This window comes from Daktulosphaira vitifoliae, unplaced genomic scaffold (assembly GCF_025091365.1).
Source record: "Daktulosphaira vitifoliae isolate Bord-2020 unplaced genomic scaffold, ASM2509136v1 Scaffold_3, whole genome shotgun sequence".
NCBI classification, from domain to species: Eukaryota; Metazoa; Arthropoda; class Insecta; order Hemiptera; family Phylloxeridae; genus Daktulosphaira; species Daktulosphaira vitifoliae.
Window position 1 is genome coordinate 1,075,024 of NW_026099574.1, and position 22,734 is coordinate 1,097,757.

General features: G+C 25.0%; 3 protein-coding genes across 6 annotated transcripts in view; 2 read left to right on the top strand and 1 right to left on the bottom strand.

Annotated features, from left to right (window-relative positions):
- Positions 1-29: 29 nt before the first annotated feature.
- Positions 30-2,797, top strand: LOC126903133 (uncharacterized). The gene is made up of 4 exons (XM_050681147.1): positions 30-207; positions 266-518; positions 2,286-2,440; positions 2,509-2,797. Exons 1-4 carry the CDS (start codon positions 189-191, stop codon positions 2,646-2,648), a joined length of 567 nt encoding a protein of 188 aa, XP_050537104.1. The 5' UTR covers positions 30-188; the 3' UTR covers positions 2,649-2,797.
- Positions 2,798-12,459: 9,662 nt separating this feature from the next.
- On the top strand, positions 12,460-14,347 carry LOC126903135 (uncharacterized). The gene is made up of 3 exons (XM_050681149.1): positions 12,460-12,603; positions 12,868-13,111; positions 14,102-14,347. Exons 1-3 carry the CDS (start codon positions 12,465-12,467, stop codon positions 14,214-14,216), a joined length of 498 nt encoding a protein of 165 aa, XP_050537106.1. The 5' UTR covers positions 12,460-12,464; the 3' UTR covers positions 14,217-14,347.
- LOC126903096 (uncharacterized) overlaps positions 14,333-22,734 on the bottom strand; it is a 32,811-nt gene continuing 24,409 nt past the window's right edge. For all 4 annotated transcript variants that reach the window (XM_050681071.1, XM_050681073.1, XM_050681072.1 and 1 more), the window contains exons 5-7: positions 20,408-20,681; positions 20,028-20,285; positions 14,333-16,080 (exon numbers count right to left, since the gene is read on the bottom strand). In XM_050681071.1, the coding sequence (XP_050537028.1) occupies positions 14,561-16,080; positions 20,028-20,285; positions 20,408-20,681 (2,052 nt within the window). In that variant the 3' untranslated portion in view covers positions 14,333-14,560. The remainder of the gene's footprint in view (positions 16,081-20,027; positions 20,286-20,407; positions 20,682-22,734) is intronic.

A 22,734-nucleotide genomic window follows, 5' to 3' on the forward strand; every position in this document is an offset into this window, starting at 1 on the left:
TTTTATTACATTAAAGTTTAACATTTATAAAACAATTATGTTTTATTAAATTCAGTTTCAAAACAGAAGAAGATCGAATTATCCTGAAAGTAAAAAATTGTGATGCAATAAAAGATAAACTTTCAGTTCTTAGTTTTCTTTTAAGTAGAAGTCGTTTGCAAATTTGTAGGAGAATCAATACTCTAAAAATGGAGCCATTAAGAACTGGTAATATTTTTAATTTATTTTAGAATTAAATAGCAAAATATGTTTAAAAACGTTTCAGAGAGAATCATATGGACTGATCAACTTCGTCAAGAATTATTTTCTAGTATACTTAGAGTTACTAATACTGTAAAATGGCGTAAATTAAAAAAATTAAAGATCACAGCTCAAACTTGGAATGAAATTGTTAAAAATTTTCCTCAATCTATTAATGCTGAAAAAGCTAGAATTTATTGGGATACTTGGATGAAAACTATGTTATTTTCAAAAGAAACTCTGCATTATTCATCCATGAAATTATCTATATTAGAATTGTAAGTTGAAATATAATTGTAGTTAAAAATTTATTTTTCATTTATTCAAATAGAATAAATGTGATAAATTAAATAAACATTAAATAAATGTGTAAAAATGGTGTTTATGGACTGATTACTACTATTACATAAATGATAGCTCAGGAGTTTAACAATGAAATAGAAGGGTGTTGCTTACATTTTTTTTAAACCTAAAATTTATGTATTTTTCAGTTGTATATTGCTAAATAATCAATAAATTTAAATAAAGAATAGAAATCTTGTACAAAAGGTAAAGTCGTATTGTTATTGTCAAAAAATCAATAATAAAATATTTAATTTTGTCATATGTTTGATATGAAAGTTTAAACAATTTTTGAGCACAAATTGTCCTTTTACTAATCTCGAAATAAAAAAAAGTTTTTTTTAAATTAAACTGTACAGTTAGGACGGGTTATAGAGAAGACTAGAGTAATATTGAAATCTGACCGTAATAAAAATAACCATCAAAATAATGCTTTAATGCAAATCCCTAAGTTATATTTTTTTCTTAATATGGATTTTTGTATTATGTTAAATGCAGCATGGAAGAATTAATGTTTTTTTAAACAAAAAAAAACATTTTTGTTTAATTTTGAGAACTATTTACATATACAGAAAGACTGATTATGGTTAAGATTCATTATTATCGTTTTCTTTATACCAGAGGCAACAATAAACTATTTTAATTGGCCATGCGACAGACATAATGACAAGAAATGTCTATAAAAACTTGTTTATTTCACCCTCCTATATGACAATAATGCTTGACCTAAATGCTAAGCATATATAATTAAAATAACACAATAAATTGTTATTCTTTACACTATAATAAAATTATTTTTTTAATTCGTGTTTTTTTACATATAAAAAGTAAGGTGTCGGGACAAATATTGTTTTTTTTTAACTTATTCTATGAAACAAAGCTTTAGTATAACATATATTTGAAATTTAAAGTATTTCCAGAACATTTTCAAAAGGTTATGACAATTAAAAAAATAATGTAAAATTTTACTAAATTTAAAATATAATTAAATAATTTTTTTAATTTTTAATTTTAAGTAAAATTACAATTTCACTTGGAAGGGCTTAAGTATTAATGTGTAAATAAAAGAATAAATATGTTAAGACATAGAATATTCATAAATTGTTGTACATTTTGTTTACCAATTTGTACCTACTGTTTAAATTCGGTTGGGATTTACCCAACCATCAAAATGTTAGTGTAAAAATTAAAAGAAAAGTCAAATTTAATTTGCACGTAATTTTTTTAAAAGTAAAAATTATGCTCAACATGACGAACTAGTATATTTTAATGTAAATACAAAATATAAACTGCAAAATTCCAAAAAGATTTTAGAATTATATTGGTATTAAATAAATCATTAATAATATTTATTTATCTAATTTAATTAATAAATTAGTCTTTAAACTTCGTTTTTATATCTTAAGTTGTCATCATCATAGTATAGATACTTCTAATAGCATATTAGTCAATATTAATATTGATGACATGGAGTTATATTTTATATATTTATTTTCCTTTAAGGTGTTATACTTATTAAAATAAAAATTATGAATATTTGATTGGTTTATGATTAATTGGTTATTTTGTGTACTTTCTTAAAAATCATTGTGATTATGAATCTTCATTAAATTATTGAAATATTTTTACCAATAAATATAGGACTATTAATTTCTTCAGCAATAGTAATAAAAAAAAGTTTATAAGAAATATATTTTTTTTAGTTTGCTCACTATGAAACCTAAAAAGTGGTCTGATATAAATTGGGTAACAGTTTCCAAAAAATTATTTCCAAGGATATCTAATAAATTTGTGGGTACATTATTTCATTCGTGGGTAAAATATAATGTACCAGAAGAACAAAAATGTGATATTAATAGTAATTTTCTGCACAAGTAATTCATATTAAGATTTTAATTTTGTTTAATGAATAATTTTATATTGTAGAAGTTTTAAATTACTTAACAAAAAATTGTAAGGAAGATTTAATGGAAAAGATTCAAACTGGACGTGATAAACCAGTACCAAAACTATCAGTAAGAGGTAAAGACAAGTTAATAAATTTAAACAAGGAAAAAGATGACTAACTATGATATCATCATTGAAAATAATTATCAAGAGCATTAAGAAATTGTTACTTTTATATTTTAGACATAACTGTTTTTAATAACAAATGAGTATTTTGTTGAATAAATATTTAATGAAGCTAATACATACATTTTACAGTTTTTGAATACTTGAAATTTTTTTTTAAAGTTTTACTGATACATTCCAATTATCTTTATTACCTTTAAATTATCAATGGTGCTATTAAACACAAAATGATAGAAGTAATGAAATCATATAAAACCAAGGAACTATGCCACACAGGTTGTGAGCTAAATAGCATTCCGTTGACAAATATTCCTTATTCAAGTTAACACAAACACATAAATACATCTATGAGAGAAACTTTATATTTCGTTAAAATCACTTTTTTGTATTTTTATCATAATAAATAATTTTATTAGAATCATAGTTATTATTTCAATGTAACTTATGTTTTTAAACAGATTTTATAATTGAAATATTCAAAACTTAATTAATATTAATGATTTACTTTAACTAAAAAAAACAATAAAAAGGTATTTAAATTTTAAATTATAAAGGCGTTGTTTCCAATATTTGTTGACTATAAGTTAATCTAGATTAAAATCGTGTTCTATTTACGTATGGATCATTAAAATTGATTTAGCTCAGAATTTTCATAGATAGATATAAAAAAAATGCACTACACCACAAAAACCAATACCTTCTGAGTTTCGCGTAGTAATAAGTAATAGTAATAATTTCCTAGTAACTTTTGTTGTTTGAAAAGATTCTACAATTGAAATATTGAGAACTTAATTAATTTTAATGATTTATTTTAACTAAATGAACCAATCAAAACAAAGTTGTTAAAAAGATTTACTCAATTGAGCGTATAATAAAATTTGATTATATTTGTAAAAATCAATTGTTAATTCAGGAGAAAAACAATCANATTGAGTGTATAATAAAATTTGATTATATTTGTAAAAATCAATTGTTAATTCAGGAGAAAAACAATCATTTTTTTTAGAAATGATTTAAATTGCAACATGTTACCAACAAATTTGGAATACTATAGTCTAGTAGTAGTACACACAAATAGAGTAAACAAATTATTAAATTACAAAGTAAAATGATTTAATTTTGAAGTTGAAACCTATTATATCAAACTTCATTCGTTAATAAATATTTTGAAAACATTAGAANGATTTATATAGCAACATGTTACAAAAAAAAATTGTAATATTATAGTCTAGTAGTAGCACACACAAATAGAGTAAAAAAATTATTAAATTACAAAGTAAAATGATTTAATTTTGTAGTTGAAACCTATCATATCAAACTTCATTCGTTAATAAATATTTTGAAAACATTAGAAATTAATGATTTTAATTGTCTTTATGGAGAACATGTAATAACTAACTGTTTAATTGATAAATTAGAATTTTTTTTCAATTTTTGAGGGTAATATCTTCAACTAGATACGAATTGTAGTCATTTGATGTATCGTTGAAAAAAGTAGGTCAAGTTAGAGCAGAGAAAATAAATGATAGTCACAAAAAAATATCTTCTCGGCTTTGCATCGAAGCGAAAACTTAAAATATAGTAAAATAATTTTAATACGAATAAGAAATTTCTTCTTGCAAGGGGCGACTAAAGTGATGGGATCCTTGATATTTATTGAACTTATTGAATCTAAATGAGACAAAAATCAAACGAGTTAAAAATTTATACTAACTTAAAAAGAATTAAGAAAAAATGCAAAAAAATCATTGCCATACGCGGTTTGGAACCTCGTATCCCAGGCGTGTTAAACGTAAGTTTTAACAACTCGGCAACCGTATGTTGATACAGTCAATTGAAAAAATTGGTTATTTAAGCTAATTCAAATTTCAAAGTTATTTTTCTCGAATTAAAAGAAACAAACAAATCTAAAAAAGTTTAACTTTCTATGCTATATTAATTAAGAGTATCAGTCTTTCCGGAACATTTTCAAAAGTTAAGTTGAAAAAGTTCTACTTTCTATACGCATTTTAAAAATTCGCACCCCCCCTGTATAAAGAGAAATGGTCCGATTTAAAAAAAAAGTGTGTCGAATGAAAGATTTATATATATTAAGTATTTATTATTAAAGAATAGAATTGATTTATGCATTTTTTAAAAAGTTATAGCAACATATGTTAAAACNATGCATTTTTTAAAAAGTTATAGCAACATAATGTTAAAAAATGTAAAATATAATATCAAGAATTTTTTCATAAAAATAGCATATTTTTGCATACGGTAGTCATTTTCACCATGAAGACAAGTCCAGAGGTCAAATGTTTTTTTTTTTAAATTAAAGTATATTACATTAGCTTTAATTTAAAATATATATAAAAGTGTTAGTCTTTCCGGAACATTTTCAAAAGTTAAGTTGAAAAAGTTAATTTTTTGTAAAAAAGTTACCATTTTGAAACCCTTCCTGTGGGCTGTTAAAGGGTCAAATGTTCACAAAAATATATAAAATGATAGGTAAATATCTAAGATATTTATAAAAAAAAAATNATAAAATGATAGGTAATTATCTAAGGTATCTATAAAAAAAAAAATTATATTGATTCAGTCATTTTTAAAAAGTTATAACAATTTTAAGTAAAAAAAAAATGAAAAAATATCGAAAATTAGCGATTTTTAAATTTGTAATTTTTTGGGGGATTTCCCCCGTTTACGGGGAACGAGGGAATTTTTTTCAATTTTTGAGGGTAATGTCTTCGACTAGATACGATTTGTGATCTTTTGACATATTGTTCATCAAAATCGGTTCAGTGAGAGCTGAGATTGAGCGTTCACAGACACGAAAAAAAAAAATAAATAAAAAAAAAACACATCATAGTAAAATTAATACCTTCTCAGCTTCGCATCGAACCTAAAAAAATAATGAATTTTTTGCCATAAATTTTAGCCCAACTAGCAAGTTGGTATAAATCTATTACTGAATTAGTTATCAAAATTATAAATATACATTAGCTTTACTTGTACATAAATTGCTTTTTTGAATCCCTTCTGTGGGCAAGTTTAGAGTCAGATTTTAGAAAAAATTATATCAAATGAAAGGAAAATATCTAAGGTTTCAATATAAAATTATGTTGATTTGTTAATTTTTGATCGAATAATGCAAAAAATGAACATTCTTCATTCAAATAATATAAAAGATTTAAAAATTTTCCAATTCTAGCTTCAGAAATATAAATTTTAGAATATTCATGCATCTTCTTAAAAATCTGATGTCATTTAAAGGAGCCATTTCACTGTTTGAGGCAGTAAACCAGTTCACAGCGTAACATTTTTTATAATAAAGGAATCAAGTTCTGCGAGAAAATTTTCCTCAAATTTAGTGAACTTAAACTGATTTCTATATCAAAAAATTTTTAGGCCGTTTATACCTTTAGCCATCCAACGTGCTAAATGGTATGGTCCTGGTTTTTTACATTTTATTCCTTTTGGAGAGACATCCCCGAAAAAAATAATAATTAAAATAAGAAATTCTTTATAATCATATTGTGGAAACAAAAAATTTAGTCTATCAAATCAAAACTGTAAAATTTCATCAATATCATTTAAAATATGTCGAACTCTAGCATGAGAAAATCCAGTAGAAAAATCAGTTTTTATAATGATATCCCACTGATTTTTAAATTTTTTTAATAGCGGAATATCAGGTCCTGACATGACGCTTACTTTTCAAATCGTAAAAACTGTTGATATTATTTCATATATATGATGACGACAGCCGAAAAATAATATATCTCGTTCAATTTTCCTTTCTAATAAAGAACAAGCACCATTAAATTTCACGGTGTTAGATACTGTTGTATCGAAAACAAACGCTTGGATATTATTTGTCAATCCCCAGCTATCAATAACTTCATAAATAGCGGAACATATTTCTAAACCAGTTCCAGCGGGTATTTCTGGTACTCCTAAAAGTTTATCAACTGCATGGGACGTTGCAATTACTGCTAATCTATCGACTTTTTATTCAATAATGTTACATAATAATTTTGTGTCTCAATGTATTGTTACAACATCTTTTTCTGCACTTCAATTTCAATCAATTCGAGTGTGTTTTGGTGGGCTATATTAAATAAATCATTGATTTTTTCTAAAAACATAATTTCTTTCTGTCTTAAATTTTCAGACATTTTTTTGGCATTTTTTGTTAATGATCTCCATTTCTTATACAACTTTTTCAAGTTGTCTTTACATTTATGAGGTTCTTGAGTCAGTATTCGAGCTTTCTTCCAAAAAACTAAACATTCTTCTATAACTAGAGCAGCACTTTCGTTTATATTAAATTTTGTAAATCTTATATTATACATTAAAACTTTTAAACAATCTCCTCTAGATGGTAATTTACTTCCCGTGATTTGATGTTTCATATGCCGATTATAAACATTTTTTCACGAAGTGGCATTTTAATTAATTATATAATATAACCCTCAAAAAAAAAACTCAAAATAAAAATACTTTCACTGATTAACAAACAACTCTTAAAACCTAACTAGACAACAATAAGTATGACTTCAAGGGAAATAATGTTCAATAAGTGGTAATGATTCTATTTACAATTACTTTATCAGATCAAAAAAGTTCTATTTAGATAACGTTAGAGGTACACGGTAAATGTAAAAAAAAAGAATCGAATATTGCACATGTATGATTATTATCGTACTTGGACAATTCAACGATTCCCGAGATTACTATTTTATGAGTTAGTATATGTGATAAAAGTGACATTTATCAATTTTAACTTAAACTTAAAATGATGTTCATAATAATAACAAAAATTTTATTGTTGTCTATAAATATTTTGTTATTTTTCCGAGAATGAGTTCACTTTAAAAAAAAATATCAAGAGACCATTTTTTTAAAACGTGTTTTATACTACATTTATTGCTCTATAAAATTTTTTTTAATAAAAATTGTAACGACTATATGCCAAAACAACGGATTTTACAAATTTACACAAAACTTTAATCTCAAATCGGTACGTGTTAAAGTTGTTCAAATGAGCTGAAACTTTACATGATTTATATTTAAGGTATTTCTAATAAAATTTTGACTGGTACTCATAAGAATTACAAAAAAAAAAAATCACAATGTATGAATAAGTGGCACTCTAATGTATATATTCTACATTAAACTAACTACTTTTAAAACAAAATTGTAGGCAACTGCTAATGCATGTAATGAATTTTCCCACCTATACGTATGTAACTACTTTTATTCTAAGATGATCATTTTAACGAAGTAATTAATATTATAAATCAACACAGCAGGTATATCAGATAAGACATAAGCATAAAAATACCTTATAATATATTTGTAATACCCTTATAGAATTGTAATGCACTCTTTATGGCGCCTAAAATATATTATTTCGGCTGGGATTATACCGTTCCCACTTCATGTCGAATATTGACGAAAAAATCGAATATTTGGCTAATAAACAAGTAATGGAAACACANGAATATTTGGCTAATAAACAAGTAATGGAAACACAGCATAGGAAGATTAATACAAAATTTATTACCTAACATTTTTCTCTCAAAAATAAAGTAAAAAAGATTAATAGCGAGATTAAAAATATTGGATCATTGATTTAGGTTTATAATGTACATGTACGGCGTGACGGTCATTTTTAACACTAGTTTTATTACCTGTGTAATCAACAGGTACTAAAACCTTAACAAAATTCGACCATTACAGCAAAATTCCATTAACCTTGTATGGAACTATATAGAATGGCATTTTATCCACTACTATGGTCCTTTTTTTACAAAGTTATTTACATCGAATTATAACTTATACACATTTTACACATGTATTTTATTAGTTTCATCTACTGCAGGGACTAACAATTTTTTTTCTTCCTTTGAAAATTACAGTCTTTAGCAATGCATTTTTTAGTTAGTAAATTAGATAACATGATTGTTACCCAGTGAATTTATTTTATCGTCTAGTTTATTATATTTTTACGCTTTCGCTTACCAAGTGGATAAAACTACTTAATTAAAAAAATACTTATATTATAAGTGAGTGTTAATCTTTCGGTAGATACCTTAAGGCCTTTAAACAACTTTTTTTACTTAAAATACGTAATATCTTTTTAAGATTCAAACATGTACATTGTACAACTCTAAATATGTAAATGTTCTGAACGTTCATTTAAAAATTGAAATCTTTCACGCTCACATTTATCTTTTTATGGAAATGTCAACACGTTTGTAAAAAAATGAATGTATTCATTAAAATATTTTTTATTTATGAATAGTTTATCTAAAGTTTATATTTATATATCCATTAATATAAACGATTCAATTCAGACAAATTTATATCTATAAAACATGTAAAAGTCGTACCCTTAGTAGAGTAATTGAGGTTTGTTTTAGAGGACGTATAAATAAGATAATTTTTCACTAGCCTAAAACAAAAAAAAATTATACGTTCATCATGTAAATATGTTTGTTTTGAGGAGATCTATATGCCTAACTCCATATATATTATGACCCTGCATACATTAAAATATAATATTTAAATTTTAGGTACTAAAATCTAATATTTATTTATATACTTTTTTATTTTATTTTTTTTTAATTGAATTTTTAACCATCTAAATGAGTTGCTCTCGGTATCTACTAACCAAATTTGAAGATAAAATTACAATATTATGATTAATAAAATATATAAGATTTTATACTCCTATGAAGTTTTTTGTGTACATTTTTAAATTACCAATAAAATATGTGATAACAATTCATTAAAATACGAAATTATTAATTTTACCTATTTTCATAAAATAGATTTGAAAACAAAAATTTGATTAATTTAAAATTGGAAAATTAGGATAAATTTTATGTGTGGGGTATTAGATTATTCCGGGATATCATATTTGTAAAAAAATTTAGATGACTACTGAAGGGTTAATATTCAGGTAGTAATTTTTTTGTCACTATGTGTGAATTTGCTGAAAAATCCACTGTTCTTTAGCAATATAATATTACTGTATTCAGTTTATGCTTATATATTATTCATCAAAATATCCTCTAAGCATTTCCAGGATTACAATAACTTCCTGATAAACACTTAATATTTTATAAAAAATTTCAATAAGTTAAGTTAGACACGTTTATATCGATAGCAATGTTAACGTAATTTTATTCATTATTAAATAAGAAAATTACAAGCTGACGAGGACAAATACACACGGACAAATCCTTTGCGCCATATTCAATAAAAAATATTACAATTCCTCTATTATAAAAATAATATAAAGTTATATAAATATTCTTACAAAAAAAAAAACATAAATACTTATTTTCATATAATAGTTAGCACTAAATTCTATNAACACTTAATATTTTATAAAAAATTTCAATAAGTTAAGTTAGACACGTTTATATCGATAGCAATGTTAACGTAATTTTATTCATTATTAAATAAGAAAATTACAAGCTGACGAGGACAAATACACACGGACAAATCCTTTGCGCCATATTCAATAAAAAATATTACAATTCCTCTATTATAAAAATAATATAAAGTTATATAAATATTCTTACAAAAAAAAAAACATAAATACTTATTTTCATATAATAGTTAGCACTAAATTCTATAACTTTAATAAGAATAAATTACTAAGTTCTAAAGTAAATTAATAAAAATTTGAACTAGCTGATGGTGTGTTTGGATTCACTTAACAAAATTAAAAAATACAAGTAATTCGGCAATCAGTTTTTAGTAAAACCCTGAAAAGTTGATCAAATCGATTAGTCAAACATAATCAAATATATATAGGATGAATAAAATTTTGTCAGAAGCTATTGAGAGTTTATAATTTTTGTAAAGCAAAAAATATTTGATTGAAATATGATACGTAGTTATACAATTTTATTTATCCCACCAAGAATAATAAATCCGAAATTTAATTTTCTAAAATAGGAACCACTATTTTTAACTTGATATAATAAAAATTTTAAATAACACAGTTTTTTTCAATAGTAATTGAGAAATGATTGTTTAAAAATGTGTTTATTATTTTAAATATTTATTAAAAACAATTTTCTATAAAATAATTTTTTTGTAAATAATATTTATGTCTTATTTTTAATAAAACAGTGACTTATGTAGTTTTTTAAATAACCGATTCAATTCATTAACGAATTAATATGATTAAGTAATATAATTACTAAGTTTTGCCTATCTGGGGCTCCGTCCCAGATCTGGTGCCCTGGGGACTTCACGTGCCTCCGTTAGGCTCTTTAGGCTATTCTTACAGGTAGGTTACTGATTCCGGTAGAAGTACCAATAAGTGATGTTTACAAAATGTATAACAACAGAAACTCAATTACAAAATATTTAGATGTATACACAATTATACATTATAATAACTAACAAATTATTATTCAAAACAAAAGATAGGCGAGGGAAAACGTAATAATTACAAAAAATTCTTTACATGCCGTTTTATAAGTAAAAACTACAAAAACTAACTACATTAAATAAAACAAAACAAAGAAAAATCATATCACTATCATAACTCAGTCAAAAATTAACAAAATTCAATGAATTTTTAGGGTACCTCTAAAATGTTTCTAAGTAAACCTTGTAAAATTTTCAATTTTTTAAACTAAAAATGCTGTTAGCAATAAGCGTTTTAAACAGTTTTAAACGCTCACGGTGTACTAAACAATTTTTGCTTAATTCGTGAATAATTTTCCTACAATAACGTCTTCAAGCTCTTTCATTAAAAAAATACTTGATAGTTGGACATTATTAAGTAATTTTTCCAGAGTTGGCTAATCTTTAATGTTATATTATATAAATAAAAAGATTTTCAAAGATACGATTAATAAAAATGAGGATATAGGTATATTGTGTTCCAGAGAGGGTGCTCATAAATAAAACACATATAATGTAAACGTTACTATAAACACTATTCACCCTACCATTCAGTAATTTTAAACAACATTCTGTTAGTATAAAAGGACCGTTTCTTTACCCCTGCAAAATATTAAGTGACGATATTTCAAAAACACCACAACTTCTTTGTACAATAATTCGGTAAGAAATAAAATTTTCTTAATAAATATTTTTGGGTTTTAATCTCTAAAAATGAAATACTTATTAAAGTAGAATTAAAAAATAATAATACTCAAATTATTTAAACTATTGTAAATAATTTTAAATGTAATGTTTTTTGATCAAATATTTTTTTGTTTATAAAGTTAAGTTCACATAATAAGATTTCAATAATAAAACACTCCTTACAGCAATAATTATTATTGTAGTAAATTTTTACTTAATTTTATAATAGAATTCTCAATTCTATGATATGATATTATTTTTTAGTTTTCAAATGTTGTTCAAATTAATTCAATAATAATAACCTTTACGATGTCATATAGTACTTATCAACTTTTTGATATATATCTACATTTGTATTTTTAATTTTTTTAATTAAAATATTATTGACAACGATATTGAAAGAATATTAAGTTTTAACATAAATTTATTAAAATTAACTTTTTCTTATGTGTTATTTCTTCAAGGTTAATTAGTATAACTAAGTTATAACTAGTAAATAGAATCAAATGAATAATAATTAATATTTTTGAGTAACAAAACTAATGAATTTTGTATTATTAATTTTGTTTAATTAATAATATCAACAATTTTTCATATACCACTAAACTAAATATATTTACATTTAATTTTATCTTTATTCTATAATATTGCAAAAAAGTAATTTTACCTTTTATTATACATTTTTTTTCAGATAAATATCAAGCATGAATTTCTATATAGTTTGCACTGTTTTAGCCACTTTAGCACTTCATTCTCTAGCAGAAGATGTTAAGGAAAATGCATCGACTACTTCGGCTGTTGATCGGATGTCAAATTCATTAAAAACAAATGTGATTCCTAATAGTAAATATTGATCATTTATATTATTTTGTTAGTGCTTTTCATTTAATATAAACATTTTAAATTTTATTGGGTACAAGTTATAACTTTTTATGGAGAACCCTAAAATAATTATCTTTATAAACATAATTCTACAAAAAAAATATGATAGTATCGTTCTTTTTTCATATACTTCTAATATTATATCAAAGATATTGTACTACCAAATAAAAGCTAATATGTTAATAAGTTATATGATAATATAAGTTCTTATTTATTTTTGTTTAGATGAATCTAATAACGAATGGTCCGTTGTTCCAAAAGGCTATGGAGGGGCGCTTGCAACTGGCGGAGCTGTTGTAGTTGGAATTGTAGTTTTGTTAGCTATAGCTGCTGTAGTCAGCCCTTTGTTTGGATATAGGCTTTGTCAAATTTTCAGTACTTGCGACGCAGCTACTACAGGTACAGCTTTCAGTGGTGATGGCTATTCTGGATATGCAACAGCACCTTCATATTCTACTTACCAGAAAAGGTACACGAACTTAATTAATACTTACTATAATTCCTTAATCAAATTTAAAAGATATATTATTTTGAACAATTTCACGAAATAAAATATTATACAATAAATAATTATTAAATTTAATTTTTTAGCAAAGCGACAATCTTTTTTTTTTTATAATTTTTTATTTTTATTTTTTATTATATGAATTAATTCATTAGAGGTTTGGTCCCAAGCAAATGATAAAAATAACCATTATTTTTATTTAGGAATTTTTTAAGGAGAGAAATTAAGTTAGGCTACATAAACTTTTTTTGTTCCAATGCGCCGATTAAAATATTGTGTATAAACTAATCTATTTTTTTAAATGTAAAATACTTTTTAATTAGGTATTAATAATATTGATATTAATGTATATTTTTTTTTTTACAAAATCAATGAAATGTACTTAAAAAATAATTTAATTTATTTAAGCATTTTTATACATTTAAGAACATTTTTCAATGTTTTTTTAGAGTATTTAATTTCAGGTATTATTGATAACCAATCTTGAAAACGGGAATTAAAAGGTTCTATTTTTTATGGAATTGTATAATAGTATATTTTGGTTTTAGAATTGTAAGATAACTAATTAGAAAAAATATTTGAAGAGCTAATTCCATTTTTTTTATATCTTTCTCTAACTGTTAAATTCTCTTAGTTTCACTAAAATTTTATAAAAAAATAAGTCATTGAAAACTTTACCCAATTTTTTTTTGTCTTTGTCAAACTTAAAGGTCTAGTTACGCTGCTTATAGTACGTTTCAAATATACATCTATTTTTGTAACTAATAATTTTATTAATTAAAACTTTATTGTAGGATTTTAATGGATTAATTCATTATTAATATTAAATTCATATTTTAATTAGGTTATATTTACCACAGAACCATATTTTTAACACTCTTTATTTTTAACTGATTGTTTTATTATTGACATTTAAGAGTTCGTTAATAATTTAACATGAATTAAAATGTTCAGATCTATTGAGTATGTTGGTCCAATTTTACAAGCATTGAATTCAGCGTATGAGAAATATGGACATGGTACTACTAATCCAATAAGTCAAGCAATCAAAAAATCTGCTCAACAATAACATTTAAAAATAAAACATGTTTTTTTTTATACCTACTATAATTAAATGTTCCTTTAGATGTACAAACTTGCTTGAATTTAGAATAAATATTGTATTTTAAAGAAATAAAAAAACTATTCAGTGATCAATAATTATTTATTCATCAATTATAAATAATTGTATTCACAAACATAATAATAAAAATCTAGTATTACATTTACATATATATAAATAAAACATAAACAGTTAAAAAATATATATAATTTTTTTTAAATGTTGTATTATTCATTAAATAAAAAACAAATGGTATAAAAATCTAAAGTTTAAAAGTAGTGTTTTGTTTTATGAGTATCCATACTAAAATATTATGACGTAAGTTTTGACCTTCTTGCCATTAAAATCATTTTTTCCTTCTCTTCTTCTTTTTGTGCTATACTCATTTGTGAATGAATACTAGCTGCTAAGGATGTATTTTGTTTTCTACTATTACTGACAGTCCTAGTGAGTGTTGGTAATCTTTTATGCATTTCTTTTTCCACCCATTTTAACATCGTTAAAACAGCATCAGGACCTGATAGACGGAAATCTGCCGCTGTTTGAACCATTGGTGATGGATCTACTCTAAATGTACACGCTATACCTTGTAAGGCTAACATAGCATCTTCATTTCCAGCATATATAACACGTACTCGTTCTGACCAATCAACACCATATGTTGTACGTAGTATGTAAATTGAAGCTCGCCCTTGATCCCATGTTATAGGTGGCTTACCTTCAATAGCTAACATACCCTGATGAGGTTCAAAACCGGCACTTTCAATTATTTCTATAGCTCTTTTTTCAAAATGTTCTCGTTTACCAAGTGGTGCCTCTCGGTAGTGATAGGTTAACATAACCCCTTTATTTTCAACCCAAGCACCATCTTTGCATACTTCATCCATTAACGCTTTTTGTAAACCCGCAACCTTTTGTTCGTATTGTTTAGGTACCGGATGTACAAAGTTTGTGCCATCTGGATGATTAATCTCAATACCATGACTTCCAGCATAAGTAATATTTTCTATGTCTACCATTGATTTGACGTTTTCTAATGTACGACCAGATATAATAGCAATGTTGACATCAGGCATACGACTGAGTCTTTGCAAAACTTTTTTGGTTTCTTCAGACATAATCGCTAAGTCTGGATGTGAAGTCAGATGTGTCAATGTACCATCATAATCAAGTATCAAACTTAACTTTCCCGCCCCGGCAATGTGGTTGCTTAAGTACATGTCAAAATCATCTAGCTGGAGTTTTAATGTTTTTGGTGGCTCTTCATCTTCATCTTTTAAGGCTCCCATGGATGAAAAAAATGACGTCATCCAGTAGTTAACATCTAAAAGTTGTTCTCTATGCCGGAGTTGGGTCATACGTAACTCTCGTTCATCCAAAGGCATTTTAAGAGCTCTATTAAGAACGATAGCCATTTCATCTAATTCATAAGGGTTAACTAGTAAAGCTTCGTGCATAGTACCACCAGCTCCAGCAAATGGTGATAAAATTAAAACACCCGGTGTTCGTATTTGACAAGCTACAAATTCTTTTGCTACTAAATTCATACCATCTCTAAGTGGAGTGACTAATGCTACTGCACAATCTCTATAAAGAGCAGCTAACTGTTCTTGACTTAAACAACCATAAATATACCGAATTGGAGACCAATTAGGTTTAGAAAAACGTCCATTAATACGACCAATCAGTAATTCAGTTTCATCTTTTAATTGTTTATATTCTTTTACATCTATTCTAGATGGCACTGATATTTGTAGCAGTACAACTTTTTCTAAAAATTCTGGGTATTTCTCTAAAAATTTCTCGAATGCCAAAATTCTATGTACTAAACCTAAATAAAAATTATAAATTCAACAATTTATCAGCCATTTGATTTTTAAGTTAAATGTTTTTACTAATAATAAATAAGTTGGTAATATAATTATAATAATCATTATAATAACGATCATTATAATCGTTAAATATATAACTCATTTCAATAAAAGTTAAATACAATACTGTATTATTAACTCCGATGTGCAACTGAGAAGGTTGGGATTCTCACCCAACCTAATCTATTTTTTCTTAATCTAAAATCAATCTTACATTACTGTTTTGTTTATTTTTTTTCTGAGTAATTAACTATTGATTAATATGACAATTTGACCGATATTTTTTAACATTGCATCATGAAATTACAAAATGTACCTTGTTAAAAAAATCACCTTAATAAATATAAAAATTTTTTATAAAAGTGTTTTAAGTTTTAGTTATAAATATTTAAAAGTAGAATTTTTGCAACTTTTAATGTCAGTACAATATATAGAGGGTATTTTTTTAACTCTAGACATTCAATTTTCTTAAATAATAACTTTTTTCTAAATTTTATTTTTTGAACTTTATAAGTTACATATCTAATATGATATGTAACAATAACAGATAATTTATCTGTTATAAAATATTTGTTATGTTCATCCTTTATGTCTTGTATGGCCAACAACTTTATTTTTATTTAATAGAAACGTACATACAACTAGCTTATAAAAAAGAAAATTATATAATAAAGAAAAGAACTCGTCAACAATAACTATTGAAATATTGGTCCAAAAGTTGTTTCAGACCAGTCATTTTCTTGAGTAGACCATTTTCAATTTTATAAGCTAAATAAATGTCTATGTATCCATTAAAAAATAAAATTGACAATTATATATAATCGTGTAAAAATTAATTTTACACGATTATTTTTAACATATTAAAAACAATTTTTAAATGTAAATACTCGTTTTTATAAATTATTAATAATCTAAAAAACACATAATAGTAAAATTAATACCTTCTCGGCTTTGCATCGAAGCTAAGAATTTGAACCAATATTTGATGACTATTAGATCAACCAGATTAAAATCGGTTTATTTGATGTATTGATCATCAAAATTGGTCCAGTGATGCTGAGAATTTTTATGGATAGATATAAAAAAAACAATTATAAACTTGTTAAATAAATCTACTTAACATACCGTATTATAAAAATTAATGATATTTGTTAAAGTCCATTGTTAAAAATATGTGAAATCCAAAATCATTTTTACAGTAACATGTCACCAAAAAATTTTGAATATTAAAGACATGTTTAATATGACAAAGTAAAATTATTTCACATATTAATTGAAAACTATTATCATATTAAATATCATTTGACAAAAAATAAATTAAAAACATAAGAAATCAATGATTTCACTTTTTTTATGGAGAAATTTGATAAATTTCTATTAATATAAAATATTAATATATATTCTATTAATAAATAAAATTTTTATTTGATAAAATTGAAATTTTTTTAAATTTTTTAATACAGAGTAGCCCATAATAACCTTTCATATTTGTTTATTTAATAACCCAGCGAAAATACATGTACAGAGATAATTTAAGTACTAAAATAAAGTAGAAACATGCCGTTTTTAGACAGTATATTTAAATTACTTTTACAATTTAGGTCTTAAAAATTATTCCTTGCAGATGATTACCCTCATTTTTTATACATTCAAGCAGACGTTTTTTTAAGTTTTAAAGTATATTAAAAAGTATATAAAGTATATATTAAAGTATATTTAAACGATAGCGCTCGCCGTTAACTGTTCCATCGAACACGTATGTTACACAAACGACACCATGTTGGACGATACTCATCCACTCGGTGTCTTTTTACACGCATCACCACTTTCCTCAAAGTTTTTTTATCCATAAATCCACCGTTGGTCGCGAGGGACCGCACTTTTTCCGTCAAGATTAAAATTTTTACAAAACTCTCGAATTGCAATCACGTGAAAGTCATTATTCTTATAATAAGCTTTTACGATAAACGCACGATGAACACCCGTCCACTGCTTCATTATGATAAAATCGCAATGAAACATAATTAGGCATCGTCTAGCTATCTGGAATTAGATTTATCGTTCCCCTACCTTTTTTTGAACAAAAGTTATTTGTAAACAAAATGTAAAAGGTTATTATGGGTCACCTTGTATAAATATATTTTTTAAAATCATTACCAATACTTGGTTGTTATTATTTGACGTTTCGTTGAAAAATTTAGTCGACTGAGAGCTGAGAAAAATGAATGGCAGACATAAAAAAATACCACATAGTAAATTGATTTTAATGTGAATAAGAAATTCCTTTTTATAAGGGGAAACTACTTTTTGAAAAACTCAAATAGAATTATGAAAAAATGCGTAAAATGTATTTTCACAGGTGGAATACGAACCTCTACCTCGGGCGTGAAAGAATGAAGTGTGTCCCACTCTACAGCAGTGCATCGTAAGCAATATTAGATAAAATGAACAATTCGAAAGTTCGAAAATTCGAAGTTTTTCTTAACGTAAAAGACAAAACATTCAAAACAAGTTTAAATTATATTCAATATAGTTAGACCATGTAGCATTTATAAAAATCGTTGTAATGATTACTTGGCAAATCTTTGTATGGTATTTTATTATAAAAAAGTAATAGAAATCAAATAAAATCAAAAATATCGAGAATCGTAACACAAAATCGTACGTTTTTTTTAACTTTCAAGTCAACCAAAACCCAACCAAGATGACAAATACATTGGTTAATCTTTTTTCAATTTAAAGTATATTACACATGTTTTATTTTAATATATATATTATATATATAAAAGTGTCAGTATATCCAGAACAATTTCAAAAGTTAAGTTGAAAAAGTTAATTTTTTGTAGAATAATTGCTATATTGAAGCCCCCTCCATTGGGTAGGTAAAGGTTCAAATTTCACAAATATATATCAATTAATTGATTAATTATTAATTTTATAATGATGTGTTTTTTTTTGTGGGTGTATTTTACTTTTTCTCAGCTCTCATTAAACCGATTATTTTCAACGATACGTCGAAAGATCAAAAATCGTATCTAGTCGAAGACATTAATATTAAAAATTGAAAAAAATTCCTTTGTTCCCCGTAAATAGAGGAAATATCCAAAAATATTACAAAGTTAAAAACCGGTGATTTTCGAATATAAAAAAAAAAAATTTCGAACTTTATTATGAAAATGGCTACCATATTCAATAATATGCTATTTTTGTGTTAAAATTCTCGATTTTATATTTTACATTTTTAACTTTATATTTCTATGATTTGTTGAAATATGTATGGATCATTATAATTTTTTTTTATTATTTAATTAAAGATATTATCCTCAAAAATTGAAAAAAAAAAATCCCCTTTATCAAATAAATAATATATTATTTAATCTATACAAATTTTCTGAACCATCATTTTCCATACAGACAAACAATTTAATTTTTACAATTATAATCAAATTTTATAATACGCTCAACTGAGTAGATTTTTTTAACCACTTTTTGATTGGTTTTTTTAGTTAAAATAATTCAATAAAATGAATAAAGATCGGAATATTTCAATTATGGTATCTTTTTAAACACGAAAAGTTAATTATAAATGTATACTATGATTTCTATTTAAGCGATCTATTACAATAAATATTGTGCTTTTCTGAAAAATTTTCTGTAAAAAGTAATTATAAAATTTCTTCTTGTGTCAAGTGAAAGTTTATGATAAAGGTGTCCGACCCTAAGTAGTTGAGATTAAAGCGAGGAAGAAGAAGAAGGAGAATGTTAAAATTTAGAAGTGATTGAAAAAGTCATATTTCAATTTTGAAAATAGAGCTAAAAGTTGATTTAGAAAAGTGTATTGGTATGTTCGTATTATAATTTATCTTCTTAATAGAGGTGAGTTTGTTGTAAGCACTTTTTTAATTACCTTTCGTATAATCTAATCTATCAACGCCAATAATGACTTTAACATCTTCCGGCATATTTAAAAAAGTTGGAGCTTTTTCAGCTAATTGAACAAAACGATCAAAAGGAATACCAATAGGTAGAGGTTTCACTTGAATAGTACGACCAGCAAGTTCTACTAGCATATTAGTTCGGTCTATTCGGCAACCAAGTCTTCGACAGCAACAGTCAATAAAATTTAAACAATAATCTTCAATGTGGAATGCAACGAAATCATAAGCTAAAATATAATTCAAACAAGTATATAGAAATGTGTATTAATTAATTAAATATGAATTGAATAATATTACAATCAAATACCTGTGTACAGGTCTTTCCATAGTTATATAACTATGATCTCACCTAATATTCCTTGTAAAACTTGATCGTCCCAAGGTAACAGTCTCATTATATCCCACGATGGAAACGGTATGTGTAAAAAGAATCCTAGTTTACAACGGAGGTTCTCTTCTTCACATACACTTCTTATTGTGGTTGCTGTAGTTAACAATTGATAATCATGTATCCATACAAGTGGAACTGTATCAATATCTCCCGCATTGTCTAAGTCTTTAATTACATTTCTAAGAGCATTTAGAGTACATTCAGCAAACTTTTCATTTACTTTACAGTATGTCTGTAAAAAGTAAGACAAGCAAATTAATAACATCGCACCCAATTGTAAAAAAATACAAAATGGAAAAACACAATATTTTTCCGTTTATTTTGGAACATATAAAATAATATGAAACATTTGAAAATAAAAAGTGTAATTTTATTATTTCAATGTGTAAGAAACATTTCCTTTCCAATTTTTTAACGGCAATTGATGAAAATTTTACTTTTTATTAAAAAATATTTTACTGGTAATTATCAAAATTATTATAGATATTGCTATGACATTTAGCTTCAATAGCAAGCTAAGAATATATTGGTTTTACTATGATGTGTCTTTTTTTTTATTATTTCTTTTGTGTCTGTTATCACTTTTTCTCAGCTCTCACCGAACCGATTTTTTTCAATGATACGTCAAAAGATCACAAATCGTATCTAGTCGATAACATTACCCTTAAAAAAAGAAAAAATTTCCCTCGTTCCCCGTAAATGGGGGAAACCTCCAAAAAAATTACAAATTTAAAAATCGCTAATTTTTGAAATTTTCGAAAAATTTTTTACTTTAAACTGCCTTAACTTTTTCAAAAATGAACAAATCATTATTAATTATTTTTTATAGATGCTTGTTGTTTTTGACTATCATTTGATATATTTTTTTTTATAAATTTGACCCTTTACCACAGGGGATTTAAAATGACAACTTTTTCACAAAAAATTAATTTTTTTAACTTAAATTTTGAAAATGTTCCGGAAGGTCTGACACTTTTATATATATCTTAAATTAAAGCTAATGTAATATGCTTTATCATGAAAAAAAAAAATTTCGGACTTTATCTTATCTTCATGGTGAAAATGGCTACCGAATGCTATTTTTGTGTGAAAATTTTCGATTTTGTATTTTCCATTTTTAACTTTATTATGCTATAACTTTTTGAAAAATGTATGAATCATTACAATTTTTTTATGAGAAGTAGTATTTATATAGATCTTTCATTCGACATACTGTTTTTTTAAATCGGACCATTTCCCTAAATACAGGGGGGATTCAAAACATAAAAATGCATATAGAAAAATTAACTTTTTCAACTTAACTTTTGAAAGTTTTCCGGAAAGTCTGACTTTCTTATATATATCTTAAATTAAAGCTAATGTAATGTACTTTATTATGGAAAAAAAAATTTAAGACTTTACGGTAAACCCAGACATCAAAGTTAATAAAAAAAATACGATTCTTGTAAAACTATTCTTTTTTACATTTTTAACTTTATAATGCTATAACTTATTGAAAAGTGTATTGATCAATATAATTTTTTTATGGGAAATACTATTTTTTAATAATCCCTTTTTCATTCGACATACTTTATCTTAATCAGGATATTAATAAGGAACTAGCAGTTTATGAAGCTTTTGGAATAATCCACCAATTTTTTAAAATTAAACACTATCTAAAGATTTGCATCGAAGCGTTTTTTTTTTATAGTGATTTTAATCACTGTCAGATATCATTATACTTGATCCAACTATGCCACGTCACCACTGTGCCGCGAACCCCTGTGCTGGGTTTTTTTTATATTGAAACTTTAGTTATTTGTCTTTTATATAATATATTTTTGTGAACATTTGACCCCTAACCAGCCCTGTACACAGGGAAGATTCAAAATAGAAACTTCTTCAAAAAAAATTTACTTGTTCAACTTAAGTTTTGAAAATGTTCTGGAAATACTCCGAGCTATATGTTAAAATAAAGCTAATATTATGTACTATAACACAGTGGAGTTGCGGGAAAGTATGGAAGTGGCATATTTGGGACTAGTATAGATGATATCTGACAGTAATTAAAATCACTATCATGAGAAACACTTCCATGCAAATCTGTAGATAGTGTTAAATTTTAAGAAATTGGTAGATTATTTCAAAAGCAACATGATCTCTTATTTTCTTATTTATATCCTAATTAAGATAAAGTATGTAGAATGAAAAAGGGATTATTAAAAAATATTATTTCTCATAAAAAAATAATGTTGATCCATACACTTTTCAATATGTCATAGCATTATAAAGTTAAAAATGTAAAA